This window comes from Pristiophorus japonicus, chromosome 1 (assembly GCF_044704955.1).
Source record: "Pristiophorus japonicus isolate sPriJap1 chromosome 1, sPriJap1.hap1, whole genome shotgun sequence".
Classification (NCBI taxonomy): Eukaryota; Metazoa; Chordata; class Chondrichthyes; family Pristiophoridae; genus Pristiophorus; species Pristiophorus japonicus.
This window is the reverse complement of record NC_091977.1, coordinates 393,183,713-393,204,840: the sequence shown is the minus strand read 5'-3', so window position 1 is coordinate 393,204,840 and position 21,128 is coordinate 393,183,713. Positions and strand designations below refer to the sequence as shown.

The window sequence follows — 21,128 nt, the reverse complement described above, 5'->3', positions numbered from 1 at the left end:
GATCAAGGAGTATGGCGAGAAAGCAGGAATGGGGTACTGAAGTTGCATGTTCAGCCATGAACTCATTGAATGGCGGTGCAGGCTCGAAGGGCCGAATGGCCTAATCCTGCACCTATTTTCTATGTTTCTATGAGTCCATATAAACTATATCCATAGACGTTCTACTACTTTAGTTACTTCTTCAAAAAACTCTATTAGATTTGTTAGACATGACCTGAGTTTACAAATCCATGTTGGCTCTCTCCAATCAGCTCAAATGTCTCGAAGTGCTCAGTCACTCCTTCATTAATTTATAGATTTCAATCATTTCCCACAACAGATGTTAGACTACCAGGTCTCTAATTTCCTGGTTTTTCTCTCTCAGCTTTCTTAAGAAGTCAAATGAAGTCAAAGTTGGTGCTGCAACTATATTCTATTATGTTGTCTTTACTTTGTATTATGGAGGTTTATAGTGTCTCAACGTAAGTACTACACCAGTCTTTTATCATAGCAATGTTTAGAAGTCAATATCCATTGAATGGATGGCTTGAATTCTTGCTATAATTTTAATTTGATGGTTTAGTGATACTTTGTAGCTTTAAAATCAATTTTTATTTCCACTGACTTCAATGGAAATGGAAATCGGGAGAGATGTAAAATGAGCTGCCGATTTGCCACTGTTCGTTTTATACTATTGCACACAATCAAAATGACCCCCAGTATGACTCTGGAATGCATGGGTCTGCTAAACATGTGGGAATCTTATTTTGGCGTTCACAGCTGTGTGATAAAAGTTATCAATTTGCTACTCACCCCTGTACTTTCATTGACGATGTTTGAGCAGCCAGCCAAGCAAGGACTGAAGTACGTGATCCCATCTGATCCACAGACAGGCTCATACTCATGGATTCTGCACCCACAATTAACATTGCAGCCACCTGTTAGGTTTCTGTGTGCCACTGTAAGCGAAGGGCTGAAAGGAAAACAAAAAGAGCTGTTTTTGCCATCATTCCTTCTACAAAAAAACACTGAGCTTGCTCTCTCATTAAGCCGTTCAAATACAGCGATAGCAATCAAGAACTTTTTTTTTGCTGACGGGAGAGGTTTAGGCTGATGTTAGTGACGTCCACGTGAATCTATGTCCAGGGTTGTTAAATAGCAGTTAGCATTCTGGAGGTCATATAAAGGACAAAGTAATATTAAGGTAAATATATTTCAATCATTTCATTTTCATTTTTTCCTTCCTATGCCAATTAGCGTAAGTTTTTATTTTTGTTCTAGTACTATCAGTGGAGATTTAACAAAGATTTTTAAAATTATGAAGAGTTTTGATAGTGAATAAGGAAAGACTATTTCCTCTGATTGGGGGAGTCAGTGCTGAGGAGTATTCAATTGAAAATGATCACTAACAATGAAGAGAGAGGTTATGTAGCGGGCTATCAGAGTTTGAATGCTTTGCCACAGGAAGGGATTGAGGCAGAGATCACTGCATTTTTTGAAAGGAAATTTGGATAAATATTTGAAGTTGAGGAAGATGCATGGCTATATGGAGAAAGCAGGGCAGTGGGATTCATTTTACATTAAACTTATATGATTCTCTTTGATGCTTTTGGAAGAAAGGATGCCAAGCAAGTCAGACTGCATGAAAGATGCTCTGTGCCCATCCACTAGCAACTGCAGAGAGAGGTGGTCAGACCTTGCTTTGGCAGACAGTACATGCAGAGGCTCCCTTGACCAAAGGAAGCTGGAACCCCTGACCTGATGACACTACAAGGATATGTGAATGATTGACTAACCGTAAAGTTGAATACTGCCTCATAAGCACTACTCCCAGAATCTCGAGCCGGAATTTGCGGTGGGTAATACAGACGAACTAACAGCGTTTGCCGCTTATCACCCTTTTGAAATTGACATCAATTTCAGGATGTCGTGCAACGTGGAAATCCTGAAGTTGCGGTCAGTCATTCACTGCTCCGACACAGGCTGCACTGTGTCTCCCACCCCCATCAGTGTAATCAGTGAAAACTTGGGCTTTTCCACAGTAATATCGCTGTTAAATACCCCATTAAATGTTAAGTCTTATTGTAATAGATGTAACTGGGGTTTTAACAGCGTATTGACCGCTAAACAAATGTTATGGCCCTGAAAAACTAATTATAATTTTCTGGAGTGTCAAATTTCTCCATTATGATAAAAATTACAATTTTTAAGAAACTTTTTAGAAAAAAATTTTGTTCAGATATTTCAGGTACTTCCTTATCCCAGGTGAGAGCCTCAATCTTTGTTTCGCTCTCTGTAACATTTTTTAAAAGTCCAGATAAAGGCAGCTTCTCATTACCTGGTTTCCTGGCTGTGAGAATTCTGCAATGTGTTGGCTTGTTGACATCACAGTAGCATCGTACTAGGGACTTTCTACTACAGAACGCTGAAAACACTAGAATGTTGAAAAAGACAAACCGGGACCGGCAGCGAACGAAAATTTCAGGCCATTATATATTCAGTGACAATGTAATGAACAAAGGAATGCCATGGTTATCACAAGCATAGCCTGATTGGATGCACCTGTCAACATGCCACCAACCATTTCTGCAGGCCCTGGTATAGCTACCTGGCAATGACCATGGGGAATGGTCAATGTCTGGGTCAGCCGAAGACACATATAGCTACCAGGCAGCATTGGTATAACATATTCAGAATCAGTACTGGCCAATTGTGGCCTAAAACATGGTTCTACATCTTGAGAAGCATGCTGCAATATTAACCAATGGGAATGGTGCCGTGAAGTGGCACCGAGGAACACTGTCCTTGAAAACACCTCATGCGACAGCTCCTCTACTTCAGCAGCCATCACATTGGTTTGCAGACTCATGCCTGCACTTTCAATTTTGCCTGCCTTAGTCCCTTGCACCTTCAGCTTTGGCAAAGAATGGGTTGAGATGCTTTTTGATTTCCTAAATTTGTACCCTACTGTGACAGTCTCCTTTTATTGTCCCAATTCCTTTAAGTTTCATGTACAGATAATTGCCCACTCCCACCTTTAGGGGCCAATTTCAACTGTGACTACCTGGGATAAGCAGGAAGGCAGTGGTTTGAAAATGACGTTAGGTCATTTACTGCCCTGTTTACTCTGGTCTCTGACTACCACCATGGGGCCTTTAGATGGGCAGCCGGAGCACCCGCCTGTTTTAGGCAGGAAACCCATTTAATATGCAATTTTGAGGTACAAATGGGCAGAACTTGCCTGATCCATGCAAATAAATTCCAGGACTAAAAATAGTTCAGATCTGCCTGACAACCTGCTTTTCAACAAATGTCAAACTGGCCTCTTAATGTGATCCCTACATTTATTGAATCTACAACTGAAGCTATGCGAATGAGCTGACCACAGAATATTGGGTGTAAGTAGTCCACCTACATTTGGGTTGCTCTAAAACCCACCAATATCCATTGGCATAAACTATACTAAAAATGGAAAATATAATGAGGCCAGAGTCTTGAACTATAGGGGTGTCAAGGGTTATGGTGAACAGGCAGGAAAGTGGAATTGAGGCCAAGATCAGATCAGCCGTGATCTTACTGAATGTTGGAGCAGGCTCGAGGGGCCAAATGGCCTACTCCTTCTCCTATTTCTTATGTTCTTATGTTCTCTGTTGGTCATCAAACCTCGCTGTTTATTTGCCCTATAATTGGGAGCAAGGTTTTGTTTATTTCTGCCCATATTTATAAATAGATCAAGCCATTAAATGGACTCAGACATTTTTATTTAATAGAAAGAGCGTCATTCAGAACACAGGGCCTCATTGTTTTAATAAGGGACTCAACATTTGCCAGAATTTGAAGTCTGTCATCAGCTGATGCCACTTTGCAGAATAATCTGTGTGATGATCATTTTTATCCTTGCTGCAATGAATGTGCAACAACCATTGAATAAAAAACAGAGCCCAAGTTTCCATATGATTTGCGCCTGATTTTTAGGAGCAACTGGTGGAGAACGGACTATCTTAGAAATCGCAATTCTCCACATTTTTTTTTCTGCAGTTCTAGTCAGGTAGAACAGTTCTACTTTGGAACAGAATTTTTTCTTCAAAAGGGGGCGTGTCCAGCCACTGATGCCTGATTTGAAAGTTTCCACAGTGAAAACGTACTCCAAACTAAAGTAGAATGGAGCAAGTGAAGATTTTTGTAGAACTGAAAAAACCTGTTCTACACATTAAAAAATCAGGCGCAGGTTACAAATTAGGCGTCCAGAACGAGGTGGGGGGGGAAGGGAAGTCATTAAATTCTATAATAAATCCTTATTTATACTTATACAAATATTATACAAATAAATCCAACCTGACTAACCATTTATAAGCAAAGAAAAGATTAAATAAACCATCTTCCTACCTGTGTGAAAGTGCTTCAGGCAGGCCTTTCGGGACCGAAGGCTGAACGGGCCGGCCCGAGACTTCGGGCAGGGCCCGTCCCCAGCACCAGATTTACAGGTAGGTGGCGTTGGGTTGGGTCGGGTCGGGTCGGGGAGGTTCGGTTCGGTTTGGGTCGGGTCGGGGTGGGGGAGGGGGGGAGAGAGAGAGAGAGAGAGGGAGGGGGGGGGGAGAGAGAGGGGGGGGGAGAGAGAGAGAGAAGGGGGAGAGAGAGAGAGAAGGGGGGAGAGAGAGAGAGAAGGGGGGAGAGAGAGAAGGGGGGAGAGAGAGAGAGAGGGGGGGGAGAGAGAGAGAGGGGGGGAGAGAGAGGGGGGCAGAGAGAGAGAGAGGGGGGGAGAGAGAGAGGGGGGGGAGGTCAGGTCGGATCAAGTCCGGGAGCGGGAGTCGGGTCGGGTCCAGTGGGGGGGGGGGGTTGGGTCGGGGGGCGGGAGCGCGGGTCGGGTTGGGTCCAGTCGGGGAGCGGGAACAGGAGCGCGGGTCGGGTCAGGTCGAGTCAGTCGGGGGGGGGGGGGGGGGGGGGGCGCGGGTGTCGGGTCTGGTCCGGAGGCAGGGGGGGGCGGGGAGCGGGTGTCGGGTCTGGTCTGGGGTCCGGAGGCAGGGGTTGGGGGGGGGAGGGGAGCGGGTGTCGGGTCTGGTCCGGAGGCAGGGGGGGAGCGGGTGTCGGGTCTGGTCCGGAGGCAGGGGGGGGGGGCGGGGAGCGGGTGTCGGGTATGGTCGGGGGGGGGAGCAGGAGCTGGCCGTGGGAGGAGCCTCATTCACGCAGCCCCAGTAAGGCCATTCAGCCAGGGCTAGGGGCTGCGTGCTTCGGGCCCCTCCCACACAGTTTCGGGCGCCTGGAGCTACTGCACTTGCGTGCCCACTGTAGCGTGCATGTGCAGAGGTCCCGGCACTGTTTTCAGCGCAGGGACCTGGCTCCGCCCCCCCACAGCTCGTGCTGGCTGCGCCAAGGGCCAGAGGACCTGCAGGTAGGTGGAGAATACCGAGGATTTTTTTAGGCGCACTAAACGGGCGTCCAGGTCGGGACTGCGCCGTTCTAGGCGCGTGTGGAAACTTGGGCCCACAGATGCAGCATTGTCAATTCTCTACATCACACTGTAGCTTTTTAATAAAAATAGCCCAAAAACTGAAGTTCCAATTGAATCTATAATTATAACAAAAACATTTTACGTATTTCATGCTTTATAACCAGTATTATGTGACCTGCTTTGGTCACACAGAGAGTGAAATTGGACTTTGGCGGTAGTGTGAAGTGGGTGATAGTGAATCGGCAGCTCATTTTACACTGTGCCCACTTTTCTTTTCGTTTGAAGTCAACGGAGAAGAAAATCGTGTGGGGTGTAAAATGGGCTGCCAATTCACTAGCACCCATTTTGGGCTACCGCCAAAGACCAATTTCACCCTCACAGGGCTTGTACAGGCAATAAAACATTACAATCACAAAAAAGGCCAAAACATAAAGTAAGATCATTCTTACCCTGTGGTGTATGGTATATTAATGCCCCCAAGGTTAATGCTTTCGCAGCCAACAATGAAGAGCGTAGAGAAGCACAACAAAGAAACCCCACTGCAGATCATAGCAAGCTTAGCTGATTCTCGTGCACCAAGTTTGAGCTTTTTAATAATGTAGCCCCCCAGGATAATGCCAACACCAGCACTGGGAACAATGATCAGACCTGAAATTAAATCAGAGCACGAGCTTACAAATAGTTCACTGAACAGAAAACCGCACTTCATACAGCAACTCTAAAACTCGAAGCATGAGTGATTTGTGTTTGCTAGCACCATAGTTTACTGCATTTTGCCGCAGACAATTTATACATAAAATATATATTTTTATGTGCACATTACGTGCCTACATTACTTAAATGTTGGACAATAAAGGTCAACGGGTGGATGAGATAATTCAGTATTTTATTGATACTGTGCCCCGTAGTGTGATCCCTACATTCAGTGAATCTGCAACTGAAGCTATGCTAATGAGCCTTTCCCATTTTTGAATGAATTTCTGTCACATTTTTATGATTGACTTCAATTTTTCACGCAGTTCTCAAGTTGCAGCTCTAGAATTCCTAGGAATGTCATTTTGAAAATTTGGATAGCATTGCCTATCTTCCAACTTTACTGTATGATATCTGTGCAGGGAAATCAAGGGATATGGGGATCAGGCGGGAAAATGGAGTTGAGGTCGAAGATCAGCCATGATCTTATTGAATTGTGGAGCAGGCTCGAAGGGCCATGTGGCCTACCCCTGCTCCTAATTCTTATGTTCTTATGTGCCTAAACAACTGAAATAAAATCTGCTTCTGCGTGTACTCTCTGGGTCAGAGTGAAATCCGTCTTGTTTCAATTACAACTTGCATTTCCATAGTACTATTTTAATTGTTAAAATTTTCCAAGGTGCTTCACAGATAGGCCTAAGGAAAATGGATACTGACTATGGAAGGAAGAGTTTAGGAGGCATGACTGAAAGCTTGGTTGTTGAGTCAGCTTGTTCCGTTTGGGTTATAGGGTCAGCAGGGGCTGCACGGTTTTGCAGGAATGATTCTGTGGAGGTGAGGCAACAAAAAGCCGAGATTTCCAGGGCAACTGACTTGTTTTCTAATTAAAATCAATTTATCTTGATTATACAAAAAAGTCCAAGGGCCCGAACTTGGTCAAAGCCAAGGCCTGCCCAAGTGCCGCCCAAAAGACCGCCGAGAGACCAGGCGGTACTTTGCCGGGAAGATTCCTCTAAAAGAGATGCCAGTACCGCCCGGCAGCAAAATAATGACTTATGCCGTCAATCTGGGCGGCAGCAGCAGCGGGCGGGAACTCCTAATCTCGGCAGTAAATGCCATCCTCACCAAGGTGCCGCCGAGGATTGAGTCAGGCCCTTGGAGGCGGCGGGGGGGGGGGGGGGAAAGGACGTAAAAATAAAAATCTCCACAAAAAAACAGCATTGGAACACCTTCAGGGGATCCTATATAGATAAATCACTGGAAAAAAATTAAAAATTCACTAACCTTTTTTTGCAGGTCTTCTTTAATTGCTGTCGGGGTTAGAACTGCCTTCACGCAGTGGTCTTTCCCCCCTGCTGCCGCTGACTCCCGCCCGGAGGAACCTGCCAGCTCGGCGGGCAGGAGGCCACATACGTGACGTGCGCGCCAGCGGCCAGTTCCCAGCGGTACTCCCCTCCCGCCGGCGGCAGACCTAGATGAATCTGTCACTGAGGGGAGAACAGTGAAAAAACTCAGCGGCCGGCCGGTGGCAGTGGGCAGTAAGGCCACCAATTTCAGCCCCCTAGTGCTGTGCTGACCACCGAGTTTGTCAAGAAATATGAATGCAGTCAAGCAGAGATAGTTAGGATGAGTGAAGAAATAGGAGGGCAAAAGACTCCATAAAGGGTTCAAAAAAATGTTCGAAAAGTGAGGAAAACCCCCAAATTTTAAACTAAAAATGACATACAGAGGAAATAATTTAACTGGACTTTCTGAAGAAGTTCACAGATGAAGCACAAAGCCACCCAGTGACCATATTGTGTAATCATAGCTTGACAAGTTTATAAAAGGAAGAAAAGACTTGCATTTCTATAGCGATTTTCATGACCTCAGGACGTCCCAAAGCACTTTACAGTCAATAAAGTATATTTGTAGTGTAGTCACTGTTGTAATGTAGAAAACACAGCATATAGCAAGGTTTCACAAACAGCAATGTGATAATGATTGGTTCAGGGGTGCTTACAGTCCTGCGGCAAGAGGTACATCAAGGGAGGGTGTTTGTCTTTGGAGCTGAAGGCTTCCTTCAGTAAATTATAGGTGCCAGTGGCATGGTGTGAGGTTACCAAATGACCTAATGCAGTCCCTCATACATTGCTGTAAATGAGAAAAAAGTTTTAAGTTAGTCCCTATATATCTATCTATGTAATATGGATATAATGTATTAAAAATCTTCCATTTGCATACACTTTTTGTCACAATTTTGACATCTGGGTGAACTCCCCTACTCGTCTTCAAAATAGTATGGTGATCTTTTACGCCCATCTGAGAGGACAGATGGAGCCTCAGTTTAACGTGTCATCCAAAAGACAGCACCTTCGACTATGCAGTACTTCATCAGTACTACACACGAGTGTTGGCCTAGATTTTGTGCTCAAGTTGACATAGGCAAAACGTATCTTTAGTATAGATGTAGGGATTTATAATGGAAAAAGATTACACAAAAAGTATTACAAAATTGTGACAAAAAGTGTATGCAAATGGAAGATTTTTAATACATTATATCCATATTACATAGATAGATATATAGGCCCCAAGTTACCACACGCGGCGAAAAAGGCGCACCTCAGAGCTGGGCACCTGTTTTTCGCGCCGAAAACGGCACCGGAAAAAAAGTGTGGTATTCTCGAGCTCCTTGGAGCTCGATGTCTGCTTGGCGCGGTGCACAGGGGGCGGAGCCTACCACTCGCGCCAATTTTGTAAGTAGAAGGAGGCGGGTACAATTGAAATGAGGCTTCTTGGTGCCGGCACACGCGCAGTCTGAAATAAACATTGGCACTCGGCCATTTTTAAAAGTACTGCAGAAAAAGTGAAGATTTATTTCTTGGGCCCCTGCAAAGGCTTGTATTTTAATTTTCTTGATATTTCTGTGTGTGAGGGAGTGCTTTTAGCAGCACTGCTGAATAAATCACCTGCTGAAATCAGTGAGTTCAGCTTTTCACTGCGAAACTTGCAGAACCGGTGCCTGCAAATTAAGGACTGTGTGTTTGGAGAAATAAAAGTGCCAATTCAACTGGTATTGACAATGCAGCACCCATTCTGCAAATTTAAATATAAAGATGTCGATGTGGCTGCCTCTCCCTGTCCAAATGGCCTCAGTCAGTCCCCCTCACAGCTCGAAGGCTGCTGCTGTTCTTTCTTCGGCTCCCGGCCAGCCACTGACGCCGCTGCAATCCCATGGCCGAATGGTCTCACATCCGCTCCTGATTCTTCGGCTGCCTTCGAGCCACTGACGCCGCCCCATAAGCATGGCCGAACGGCCTAAAGAATTTTAAATCTGCAGCTGCGTGTGTCCTGTGTTCATTCTTCGGCTCCCGGCCAGCCACTGACGCTGCTGCAATCCCATAGCCGAGTGGCCTCAAGTCCGTCCGGGTGCTGCATCTTCGCGGGGAATGAAGGCCTGCCTCAAGTACCGCAGCTCAGCTCGAAGGCTGCTTGCTGCCTGCCGCTGCCATCGAGACGAGACACTGATGCCACACTCCTGCCTCAAGCACTGCAGCTCAGCTCGAAGGCTACTTGCTGCCGCTGCCGTCGAGACACTGATGCCACACCGCTGCCTGAAAGGCCTGCCTGAAGCACTTTCACACAGGTAGGAACATGGTTTATTTAATCTTTTCTTTGCTTATAAATTTTTATTCAGGTTGGATTTATTTGTATAATATTTGTATAAGTATAACTAAGGATTGATTGTAGAATTTAATGACTTCCCTTCCCCCCCCTCCCCCCGCACCTCGTTCCCTATGTCTAATTTGTAACCTGCGCCTGATTTTTTAAAGTGTAGACAAGGTTTTTTCAAACATACAAAAATCTTCACTTACTCCATTCTAAATTAGTTTGGAGTACGTTTTCACTGTGGAAACTTTGAAATCAGGCGTCAGTGGCCGGACACGCTCCCTTTTGAAAAAAAAATTCTGTTCCAAAGTGAAACTGTTCTACCTGACTAGAACTGCAGAAAACTAAATGTGGAGAATTCCGATTTCTAAGATACTCCGTTCTACACCAGTTGCTCCTAAAAATCAGGAGCAAATCATGTGGAAACTTGGGGCCATTGGGAGTAACTTCAAACTTTTTTCTCATTTACAGCAAGGTATGAGTGACTGCATTAGGTCATTTGGTAACCTCACACCATGCCACTGGCACCTGTAATTTAATGAAGGAAGCCTTCAACTCCAAAGACGAACACCCTCCCTTGATGCACCTTTTGCCGCAGGACTCTAAGCATCAAAGGGTGCAATATAACCCACATGTCTTAGTGTGCTACTGTGAACAACTAGTCCACTTTTCTGTCACCACCACAACTTCCAGAGATTGCAGCCCTTGAAGAGCTCGTGCCTTTCTGGATTTCACACTTGCCAGCCAAGCCAAGCTGGCCAAGCGCCATGGTATGCATTTTATGTGTAAGTATTCAAATTAGGAGAGGGATTCCTGTCACAAAATTTGGCACAGCCTGTTCTGTACTATGACATGTGTGTCTCTACCACATGCTAGCACAATCCCATTTTTGCCTTTGGTATAAAACCATAGCTCATGTTGCTTGCTCTTCCCCTCTCTGCGAATCTGTATTGTAAATAAATTGTAAGAAGACAGAGCATAAAAAAGCTTGTGATAAGGGCAAACTATTGACAGTTTTGCACCACTGGACAGTTTACAAGGAGACCCTGGTTCATATCCCATGATATTCGAACTCTGACTTCTTGTTTCAGTTAGTTACAGCTGGCTCATCCAGCAAAGGAACTCTTAAGCAAAAGGTCCCTTCCTACACCACTTAAGTGGGTTTAGAGATAGGTTGTATCAAAGAGAAGTAACAACAGAGCCCATGAAGTGATCAATGAGTTGAACTGTTCCACTCTCATAAGAAAGACAGCTGAATATAGGGAATTGGATTAGCTATAGGAGAAATGTTACACAGAAAATTAATGAGGCACTGTAATTTATTTTTATGTATGTAGAATTTTACTGTCTAAAACATATGCTCATTAGGCAGGCAAAACAAAGATGTTAGATTGAATTATTATTTCAGATCACAATTACCTCAGGTATACTGAGATTCAGTACTAAAACTGGGTTTCAGTATATACTAATGTTGAGTTTAGATTATTGATGCTGTCCCATTTGGATTGAATGTTATCAGCGTTCATTTAAGTTGGAGCTGGATGTATTGCTTCCCCTGATATGACCTGGGTTTACACTAACACCTAGGAAACACATAAAATCATAGATGCTTACAGCACAGAAGGAAGCCATTCGACCCATCATGCCTGTTTTGGCTCTTTGAAAGACCTGTCCAATTTAGTCCCACATCCCAGCATTTTCCCCATAATCCTGCAAATGTTCCATTAGTTATTGAAGGTGGATTGCAGATAATTTTGGTGCTGATCCACTCTCCACTGTACTGTACGAGTAACCTAGCAGGCAAGACTTGCCCAGTTCACATTATTAACCTCACATATTACAGTGATTTTGGAAGCAGGCAAGTGTGTCCTTTCACAGGGAAAGACAGAAAAGATGATTAAGCATTTGAGGACATCAAACACTGCACTCCAACTTGTGAGAGCTTGGATAATTTCGTCTTGTGCCAATTGCGTTATAACGTTCGAGATATCAGCAAATTCCTACATCATCCACAATTTTGCTGCACATACTTCTTGGCTATCTTTCAGTCTCCAGCCGAGAGATGGTCAGCACTGGTTGCCAGCTTCTAGCCAGAGTTCCACTTTCTTTGAAGCGTGTCTTTGATCCTGCTGAGTCAGGGCTTTACAACGAGGCAGGATAGATTTTGTATCAAGCAAAGATGCGTAATGTAAAAGCAAAAACATTTTATTTTTATAAATAATTATGAGTGAGAGAGTGAGAGGTGAGTCACAATATGTTTCAGCCATCAAAATATTCAGCCATCCTTAAAAAGTAATTTCCCATTTATTTTTCTGTAGGGGAGCTTTCCCAATTGAATATTCTTGTCCCAGTTTATTCCTCTTGTTATCCTTGGCAACAGCTGCCATGGTGGGATTTGAACTCATGTCTCCAGATTATTAGTCTTACCTCTACATTACTGGTCCTGTAACTTAACCACTATGTTACCATCCCCAACAGAAAATAATAATAAGAATAAAACTGGACGGCCCACCCGCCATCGACCTCGGCACCGGCTTCAGACACGACAAAGGCACACCCAGCACAGTCGACCCTGCGAAGTCCTCCTCACTAACATCTGGGGACTTGTGTCAAAATTGGGAGAGCTGTCCCACAGACTAATCAAACAACAGCCTGACATTGTAATACTCAAAGGATCATGCCTTTCTGCCAATGTCCCTGACTCCTCCATCACCATGCCTGGGTATGTCCTGCCCCACTGGCAGGACAGATCCATCCAAAGTGTTGGCACAGTTAGGAGGAAATGGCCCTGGGAATCCTCAACATTGAGTCCATATCCCATGAAGTCTCATGGCTTCAGGTCAAGCAAGGGCAGGTGCTGATTACCACCTATCGCCCTCCCTCAGCTGATGAATCAGTACTCCTCCATTGTGAACACCACTTGGAAGAAGCCTTGCGGGTAGCAAGGGCACAGAATTTACTCTGGCTGGTGGACTTCAATGTCCATCACTAAGAGTGGCTCAGTAGCACCACTAATGACCGAGCTGGCCGAGTCCTGAAGGACATAGCTGCCAGACAGGGTCTTCAGCAGGTGGTGAGGGAACCAACACGAGGGAAAAACATATTTTACCTCATCCTCGCCAATCTACCTGTCGCAGATGCATCTGTCCATGACAGCATTGGTAGCAGTCACCACTGCAAGTCATTGTGCAGATGAAGTCCCGTCTTCACACTGAGGACACCGTCCGTCGTGTTGTGTGGCACTACGACCGTGCTAAATGGGATAGATTCTGAACAGATCTAGAAGCTCAAAACTGGGCATCCATGAGGCGCTGTGGGTCATCAGCAGCAGCAGAATTGTATTCCACCACAATCTGTAACCTCATGGCCCGGCATATCCCTCACTCTACCATTACCATCAAGCCAGGAGACCAACCCTGGTTCAATGAGGAGTGTAGAAGAGCATGCCAAGAGCAGCACCTGGCATACCTAAAATGAGGTACCAACCTGAGGAAGCTGCAACACAGGACTACATGTATGCTAAGCAGTGGAAGCAGCATGCAATAAACAGAGCTAAATGATCCCACAATCAACGGATCAGATCAAAGCTCTGCAATCCTGCCACATCCAGTTATGAATGGTGGTGGACAATTAAACAACTAACCGGAGGAGAAGGATACATGAATAACCCCTTCCTCAATGATAGTGGAGCCTAGCACGCGTGTAAAAGATAAGGCTGAAGCGTTTGCAATCATCTTCAGTCAAAATTGGCGATTGGATGATCCATATTGGCCTCTTGAGGTCCCCACCATCATAGAAGCCAGTCTTCAGCCAATTCGATTCACTCCATGTGACATCAAGAAGTGGCTGAGCAAAGGCTATGGGCCCTGACAACATCCCAGCTGTCGAGTTGAAGACTTGTGCTCCAGAGCTAGCCGCGCTTCTAGCCAAGCTGTTCCAGTACAGCTACAACACTGGCATCTACCCGACAATGTGGAAAACTGCCCAGGTATGTCCTGTCCACAAAAAACAGGACACATCCAATTCGGCCAATTACCGCCCCATTAGTCCACTCCCAATTATCAGCAAAGTGATGGAAGGTGTCATCAACAGTGCTATCAAGCAGTACTTACTCAGCAATAGGAAGATGGTTGTGGTTGTTGAAGGTCAATCATCCCAGCCCCAGGACATCACTGCAGGAATTCCTCAGGGCAGTGCCCAAGGCCCAACCATCGTCAGCTGCTTCATCAACGACCTTCCCTCCATCATAAGGTCAGAAGTGGGGATGTTTGCTGATGATTGCACAGTGTTCAATTCCATTCGCAACTCCTCAGATAATGGAGCAGTCCATGCCCGCATGCAACAAGACCTGGATGACATTCAGGCTTGGGCTGATAAGTGGCAAGTAACAACTCCCAAACCCATGACCTCTACCACCTATAAGGACATAGGCAGCAGCTGCATGGGAGCACCATCACCCGCAAATTCCCTTCCAAGTCACACACCATCCTGACTTGGAAACATATTGGCATTCCCTTATCGTTGCTGGGTCAAAGTCCTGGAACTTCCTCCCTAACAGCACTGTGGAAATACCTTCACCACACCGAGTCCAGCAGTTCAAGAAGGCGACTCACTATCACCTTCTCAAGGTTAATTCGGGATGGGCAATAAATGCTTGCCTTGCCAGCGACACCCACATCCCAGAACGAATTAAAAAAAACTCTTATGTCTGCTGAGCTCTGGTATGTAGTTTCATATCAGGTGACAGGGAAATGGAATTAATTCTATTTGGCACGATTCATGACCTGCAACTACGAATGGTGCAGTGCCAGGAACTGAAACTCTGGTAGTGCACCTGCCAAATATATTCCACTTGAGAATATATACAGTGCATGGTCAACAAAATTATTTTCTTTATTAAACATTCTTACTAGATCTGTCTAAAATGGTCTTGGTGCTCTGGAAAGATTTTTTAAAATTATTTGCACCTTAGGATGGGTAATAACTGTACTTTAGGTGATGAGTCCACTTCCATTCTGACATCCTAACAACAACAACTTGCATTTATATAGCACCTTTAATATAGTTTAACATCCCCTGGCGCTTCACAGGAGTGTAATCAGATAAGCAATAGGTGCCAAAGAAGGAGATAAAGGAGGGGTGCCTAAAAGCTTGCTCAGTGAGATATGTTTTAAGGAGGAGAGAGAGGTGGAGAGATGGAGAGGTTTAGGGACGCATTCCAAAGCTTAGGGCCTTGGGCCTTAGATGCGTCGCTGAGGCGTGAGTCCGGAGTCGGCGAGAGGTCTATAAAGGCCGCGAGTTCAGCAGTCGGGAGGTGCGTCGCTGAGGCGTGAGTCCGGGGTCGGAGAGGCCTATAAAGGCCGCGAGTTCAGCAGTCGGGAGGTGCGTCGCTGAGGCGTGAGTCCGGGGTCAGAGAGGCCTATAAAGGGCGCGAGTTCAGCAGTCGGGAGGTGCGTCGCTGAGGCGTGAGTCCGGGGTCAGAGAGGCCTATAAAGGCCGCGAGTTCAGCAGTCGGGAGGTGCGTCGCTGAGGCGTGAGTCCGGGGTCAGAGAGGCCTATAAAGGCCGCGAGTTCAGCAGTCGGGAGGTGCGTCGCTGAGGCGTGAGTCCGGGGTCGGAGAGGCCTATAAAGGCCGCGAGTTCAGCAGTCGGGAGGTGCGTCGCTGAGGCGTGAGTCCGGGGTCAGAGAGGCCTATAAAGGCCGCGAGTTCAGCAGTCGGGAGGTGCGTCGCTGAGGCGTGAGTCCGGGGTCGGAGAGGCCTATAAAGGCCGCGAGATCAGCAGTCGGGAGATGCGTCGCTGAGGCGTGAGTCCGGGGTCGGAGAGGCCTATAAAGGCCCAGCTTGTGCAGCTACAGGGAGAAGGCAAAAAAGAGGTAGAAAGAAACAGAAAGGTGACGTCACAGCCAAGGGGGTAAGTGTTTGGCTGGTGATTGGTGAGTAGTTTTTCTTTTTTCTCTTCTAGTGAGTAAACTTTAGCATTGTTGTTGGCAATTTAAGTGTATCTAAGGGTTAAGTCATGGCAGGAAAGCTCGGTCACGTGATATGCTCCTCCTGTACCATGTGTGTCCTCAGGGACACATCTGGTGTCCCTGACGACCACGTGTGCGGGAAGTGTATCCGCCTCCAGCTCCTGATGGTCCGCATTGCGGAATTGGAGCTGAGGGTGGATTTACTCTGGAGCATCCACGATGCTGAGAATGACGTTATTAGCACGTGCAGCGAGTTGGTCTTACCGCAGGTGAAGGGTCCACAGTCAGATAGGGAATGGAAGACCAGCAGGAAGAGCAATGCAAGGAAGGTAGTGTAGGGGTCCCCTGCAGTCATCCCCCTGCAAAACAGATACACCGCTTTGAGTACTGTTGGGGGGGATGACTCATCAGGGGAGGGCAGCAGCAGCCAAGTTCATGGCACCGTGGCTGGCTCTGCTGCACAGGAGGGCAGGAAAAAGAGTGGGAGAGCGATAGTGACAGGGGATGCAATGGTAAGGGGAATAGATAGGCGTTTCTGCGGCCGCAACCAAGACTCCAGGATGGTATGTTGCCTCCCTGGTGCAAGGGTCAAGGATGTCTCGGAGCGGGTGCAGGGCATTCTGAAAAGGGAGGGAGAAAGCCATTTGTCGTGGTGCACATTGGTACCAACGATATAGGTAAAAAAAGGGATGAGGTCCTACGAGACGAATTTAAGGAGCTAGGAGCTAAATTAAAATGTAGGACCTCAAAAGTAGTAATCTCGGGATTGCTACCAGTGCCACGAGCTAGTCAGAGTAGGAATCGCAGGATAGCTCAGATGAATACGTGGCTTGAGCAGTGGTGCAGCAGGGAGGAATTCAAATTCCTGGGGCATTGGAACCGGTTCTGGGGAAGGTGGGACCAGTACAAACCGGACGGTCTGCACCTGGGCAGGACCGGAACCAATGTCCGAGGGGGAGTGTTTGCTAGTGCTGTTAGGGAGGAGTTTAACTCATATGGCAGGGGGATGGGAACCAATGCAGGGAGACAGAGGGAACCAAAATGGAGACAAAAGCAAAGGACAGAAAGGAGATGAGTAAAAGTGGAGGGCAGAGAAACCCAAGGCAAAAAACAAAAAGGGCCACTGTACAGCAAAATTCTAAAGGGTCAAAGTGTAATAAAAAGGCAAGCCTGAAAGCTCGGTGCCACAATGCGAGGAGTATTCAGAACCCAGGAGAGGGCTCTGAGCTAGTTAGAGTGGGTGAGAGCGCAGATGAATAGGACCCCAAGAAAGAATGCAAAAGGCAGGAGGCAACAGAGCAGAGTAGCACTGGGGTAAGTGTAAACCACAAGGTGATAGGAAGGGACAATATGTATGAATATAAAGGGGCTGCAGGAGGGGTCAAAACTAAAAATCATGGTTTAAAAACTAGTATTAAAACACTCTACCTAAACGCACGCAGCATTCGAAATAAAGTAGGTGAGTTTACGGCACAAATCATTACAAATGAGTATGATTTGGTGGCCATTACAGAAACGTGGTTGCAGGGGGGCCAAGACTTGGAATTAAACATACAGGGGTATCTGACAATTCGGAAAGATAGCCAAGAAGGGAAAGGAGGTGAAGTAGCTCTGTTAATAAAGGATGATATCAGGGCAGTTGTGAGAGATGATATTGGCTCTAATGAACAAAATGTTGAATCATTGTGGGTGGAGATTAGAGATAGTAAGGGGAAAAAGTCACTGGTGGGCGTAGTTTATAGGCTCCCAAATAATAACTTCACAGTGGGGTGGGCAATAATCAAGGGAATAATGGAGGCATGTGAAAAAGGAACGGCATTAATCATGGGGGATTTTAACCTACATATCGATTGGTCAAATCAAATCGCACGGGGTAGCCTTGAGGAGGAATTCATAGAATGCATACGGGATTGTTTCTTAGAACAGTCTGTTAAGAACCTACAAGGGAGCAAGCTATCTTAGATCTGGTCCTGTGTAATGAGACAGGAATAATAAACGATCTCCGAGTAAAAGATCCTCTCAGAATGAGTGATCACAGTCTGGTTGAATTTGTAATACAGATTGAGGGTGAGGAAGTAGTGTCTCAAACGAGCGTACTATGCTTAAACAAAGGGGACTACAGTGGGATGAGGGCAGAGTTGGCTAAAGTAGACTGAAAACACAGACTAAACGGTGGCACAATTGAGGAACAGTGGAGGACTTTTAAGGAGCTCTTTCATAGTGCTCAACAAAAATATATTCCAGTGAAAAAGAAGGGCGGTAGTAAAAGGGATAACCAGCCGTGGATAACCAAGGAAATAAAGGAGAGTATCAAATTAAAAACCAATGCGTATAAGGTGGCCAAGGTTAGTGGGAAACTAGAAGATTGGGAAAATTTTAAACGACAGCAAAGAATGACTAAGAAAGCAATAAAGAAAGATAGATTACGAAAGTAAACTTGCGCAAAACATAAAAACAGATAGTAAAAGCTTTTACCGATATATAAAACGGAAAAGTGTGACTAAAGTAAATGTTGGTCGCTTAGAAGACGAGAAGGGGGATTTAATAATGGGAAATGTTGCAATGGCTGAGACCTTAAACAATTATTTTGCTTCGGTCTTCACAGTGGAAGACACAAAAACCATACCAAAAATTGCTGGTCACAGGAATGTGGGAAGGGAGGACCTTGAGACAATCACTATCACTAGGGAGGTAGTGCTGGACAGGCTACTGGGACTCAAGGTAGACAAGTCCCCTGGCCCTGATGAAATGCATCCCAGGGCATTAAAAGAGATGGCGGAAGTTATAGCAGATGCATTCATTATAATCTACCAAAATTCTCTGGACTCTGGGGAGGTGCCATCGGATTGGAAAGCAGCTAATGTAACGCCTCTGTTTTAAAAAGGGGGCAGACAAAAGGCTGGTAACTATAGGCCGGTTAGTTTAACATCTGTAGTGGGGAAAATGCTTGAAGCTATCATTAAGGAAGAAATAGCGGGACATCTCGATAGGAATAGTACAATCAAGCAGACGCAACATGGATTCATGAAGGGGAAATCATGTTTAACTAACTTACTGGAATTCTTTGAGGATATAACGAGCATGGTGGATAGAGATGTACCGATGGATGTGGTGTATTTAGATTTCCAAAAGGCATGCGATAAGGTGCCACACAAAAGGTTACTGCAGAAGATAAAGGTACACGGAGTCAGAGGAAATGTATTAGCATGGATCGAGAATTGGCTAGCTAACAGAAAACAGAGAGTCGGGATAAATGGGTCCTTTTCGGGCTGGAAATCAGTGGTTAGTGGTGTGCCACAGGGATCGGTGCTGGGACCACAACTGTTTACAGTATACATAGATGACCTGGAAGAGGGGACAGAGTATAGTGTAACAAAATTTGCAGATGACACAAAGATTAGTGGGAAAGCGGGTTGTGTAGAGGACACAGAGAGGCTGCAAAGAGATTTAGATAGGTTAAGCGAATGGGCTAAGGTTTGGCAGATGGAATACAATGTCGGAAAATGTGAGGTCATTCACCTTGGAAAAAAAAATCAGTAAAAGGGACTATTATTTGAATGGGGAGAAATTATAACATGCTACGGTGCAGAGGGACGTGGGGGTCCTTGTGCATGAATCCCAAAAAGTTAGTTTGCAGGTGCAGCAGGTAATCAGGATGGCGAATGGAATGTTGGCCTTCATTGCGAGAGGGATGGAGTACAAAAGCAGGGAGGTCCTGCTGCAACTGTATAGGGTATTGGTGAGGCCGCACCTGGAGTACTGCATGCAGTTTTGGTCACCTTACTTAAGGAAGGATATAATAGCTTTGGAGGGGGTACAGAGATGATTCACTCGGCTGAATCCGGAGATGAGAGGGTTACCTTATGATGATAGATTGAGTAGACTGGGTCTTTACTCGTTGGAGTGCAGAAGGATGAGGGGTGATCTTATAGAAATATTTAAAATAATGAAAGGGATAGACAAGATAGAGGCAAAGAGGTTGTTTCCACTGGTCGGAGAGACTAGAACTTGGGGGCACAGCCTCAAAATACGGGGGAGCCAATTTAAAACCGAGTTGTGAAGGAATTTCTTCTCCCAGAGGGTTGTGAATCTGTGGAATTCTCTGCCCAAGGAAGCAGTTGAGGCTAGCTCATTGAATGTATTCAAATCACAGATTGATAGCTTTTTAACCAATAAGGGAATTAAGGGTTACGGGGAGCGGGGCGGGTAAGTGGAGCTGAGTCGAGGGGCTAGATGGCCTACTCCTGTTCCTAATTCTTATGTTCTTATGTTCTAACAGCTGAAGGCATGACCACCAATGATGGGGAAAAGGGAGTGTGGGATGCACAAGAGGTCAGAGTTGACGGAATGCAGAGTTCTTGGAAAGTTGTAGGGCTGGAGGAGGCTTCAGAGATAGGGAAAGGCAAAGCCATGGAGGAATTTGAACAGGAAGATAAGAATTTTTAAATCGAGGCTTCGGTGGACCGGAAGCCAATGTAGATCAGTAAGAACAGGGGTGATGGGTGAGCGGGACTTGGTGCGGGTTATAATACAAGCAGCAGAGTCTTGGATGAGCTGAACCTTATGGAAGGTGGAAGTTGGGAGGTCAGCCAGGAGAGTATTGGAATGGTCGAGTCTGCAGGTAACAATAGCATGGATGTAGCAGATGGGATGTGGCAGGGAGGAGATGGGCAAAATTATGGAGGTGAAAGTAGGCAATCTTAGTGATGAAGAGAATGTGGGGTTGGAATTTCAGCTCGTCAAATAGGATGTCGAGGTTACAAACACTCTGGTTCAACTGGAGATGTTGACCAGGGAAGCAGGAGGGTGGGGGTCTGTGGTAAATCTAACCACGTTTATATTAAACTAGAAACATCCATGAAAATGATAGGGATAAGATTGATGTTCTTGATCGATGAGCAAATCATATTTACACTATGTACATTATTGTGTTGCAGCATATGACTAATGTATAGGAAAGACATTGAATACTGCTAGTATATTGATTATTTAAAATAGTGAATGATGAGTATGGTTTATGTCGTCACCAATAATGATTTCACCTATGCAAACTTCAACTAAAATTAATTTGAGTTGTAAGCAATTAGCAGAACACAGATCCCTCAAAAAAAATTACATTGGATATTGTCACAACGGGCTAAAAATGTAATAGCCCCCCCCCCCCCCTGCCCTGCGAATACGGGCACGGAGATTGCGATGCGCGGTTAACCCTCACCTCTTCAAAGTAATGCAGGCAGAATGCAAATTTGGTGATGCCTGATAATTATAATGATTGTGGCGTGCAGCCCAGTGCTGAACGAGCTGCTGAATGACTGCACGCACAGCAGGGGCCTAAGTTCATGCGAGGCTAGCACCAATTAAAGCTAGCCTTCCATTTTTATAAGGCAGC

The 21,128-nt window shown here is 45.7% G+C and overlaps 1 protein-coding gene across 3 annotated transcripts in view; it reads right to left on the bottom strand.

Moving 5' to 3' along the window:
• slco5a1 (solute carrier organic anion transporter family member 5A1) overlaps positions 1 to 21,128 on the bottom strand; it is a 315,264-nt gene that overhangs the window by 62,445 nt on the left and 231,691 nt on the right. For all 3 annotated transcript variants that reach the window (XM_070891311.1, XM_070891326.1, XM_070891318.1), the window contains exons 5-6: positions 5,878 to 6,076; positions 793 to 952 (exon numbers count right to left, since the gene is read on the bottom strand). In XM_070891311.1, the coding sequence (XP_070747412.1) occupies positions 793 to 952; positions 5,878 to 6,076 (359 nt within the window). The remainder of the gene's footprint in view (positions 1 to 792; positions 953 to 5,877; positions 6,077 to 21,128) is intronic.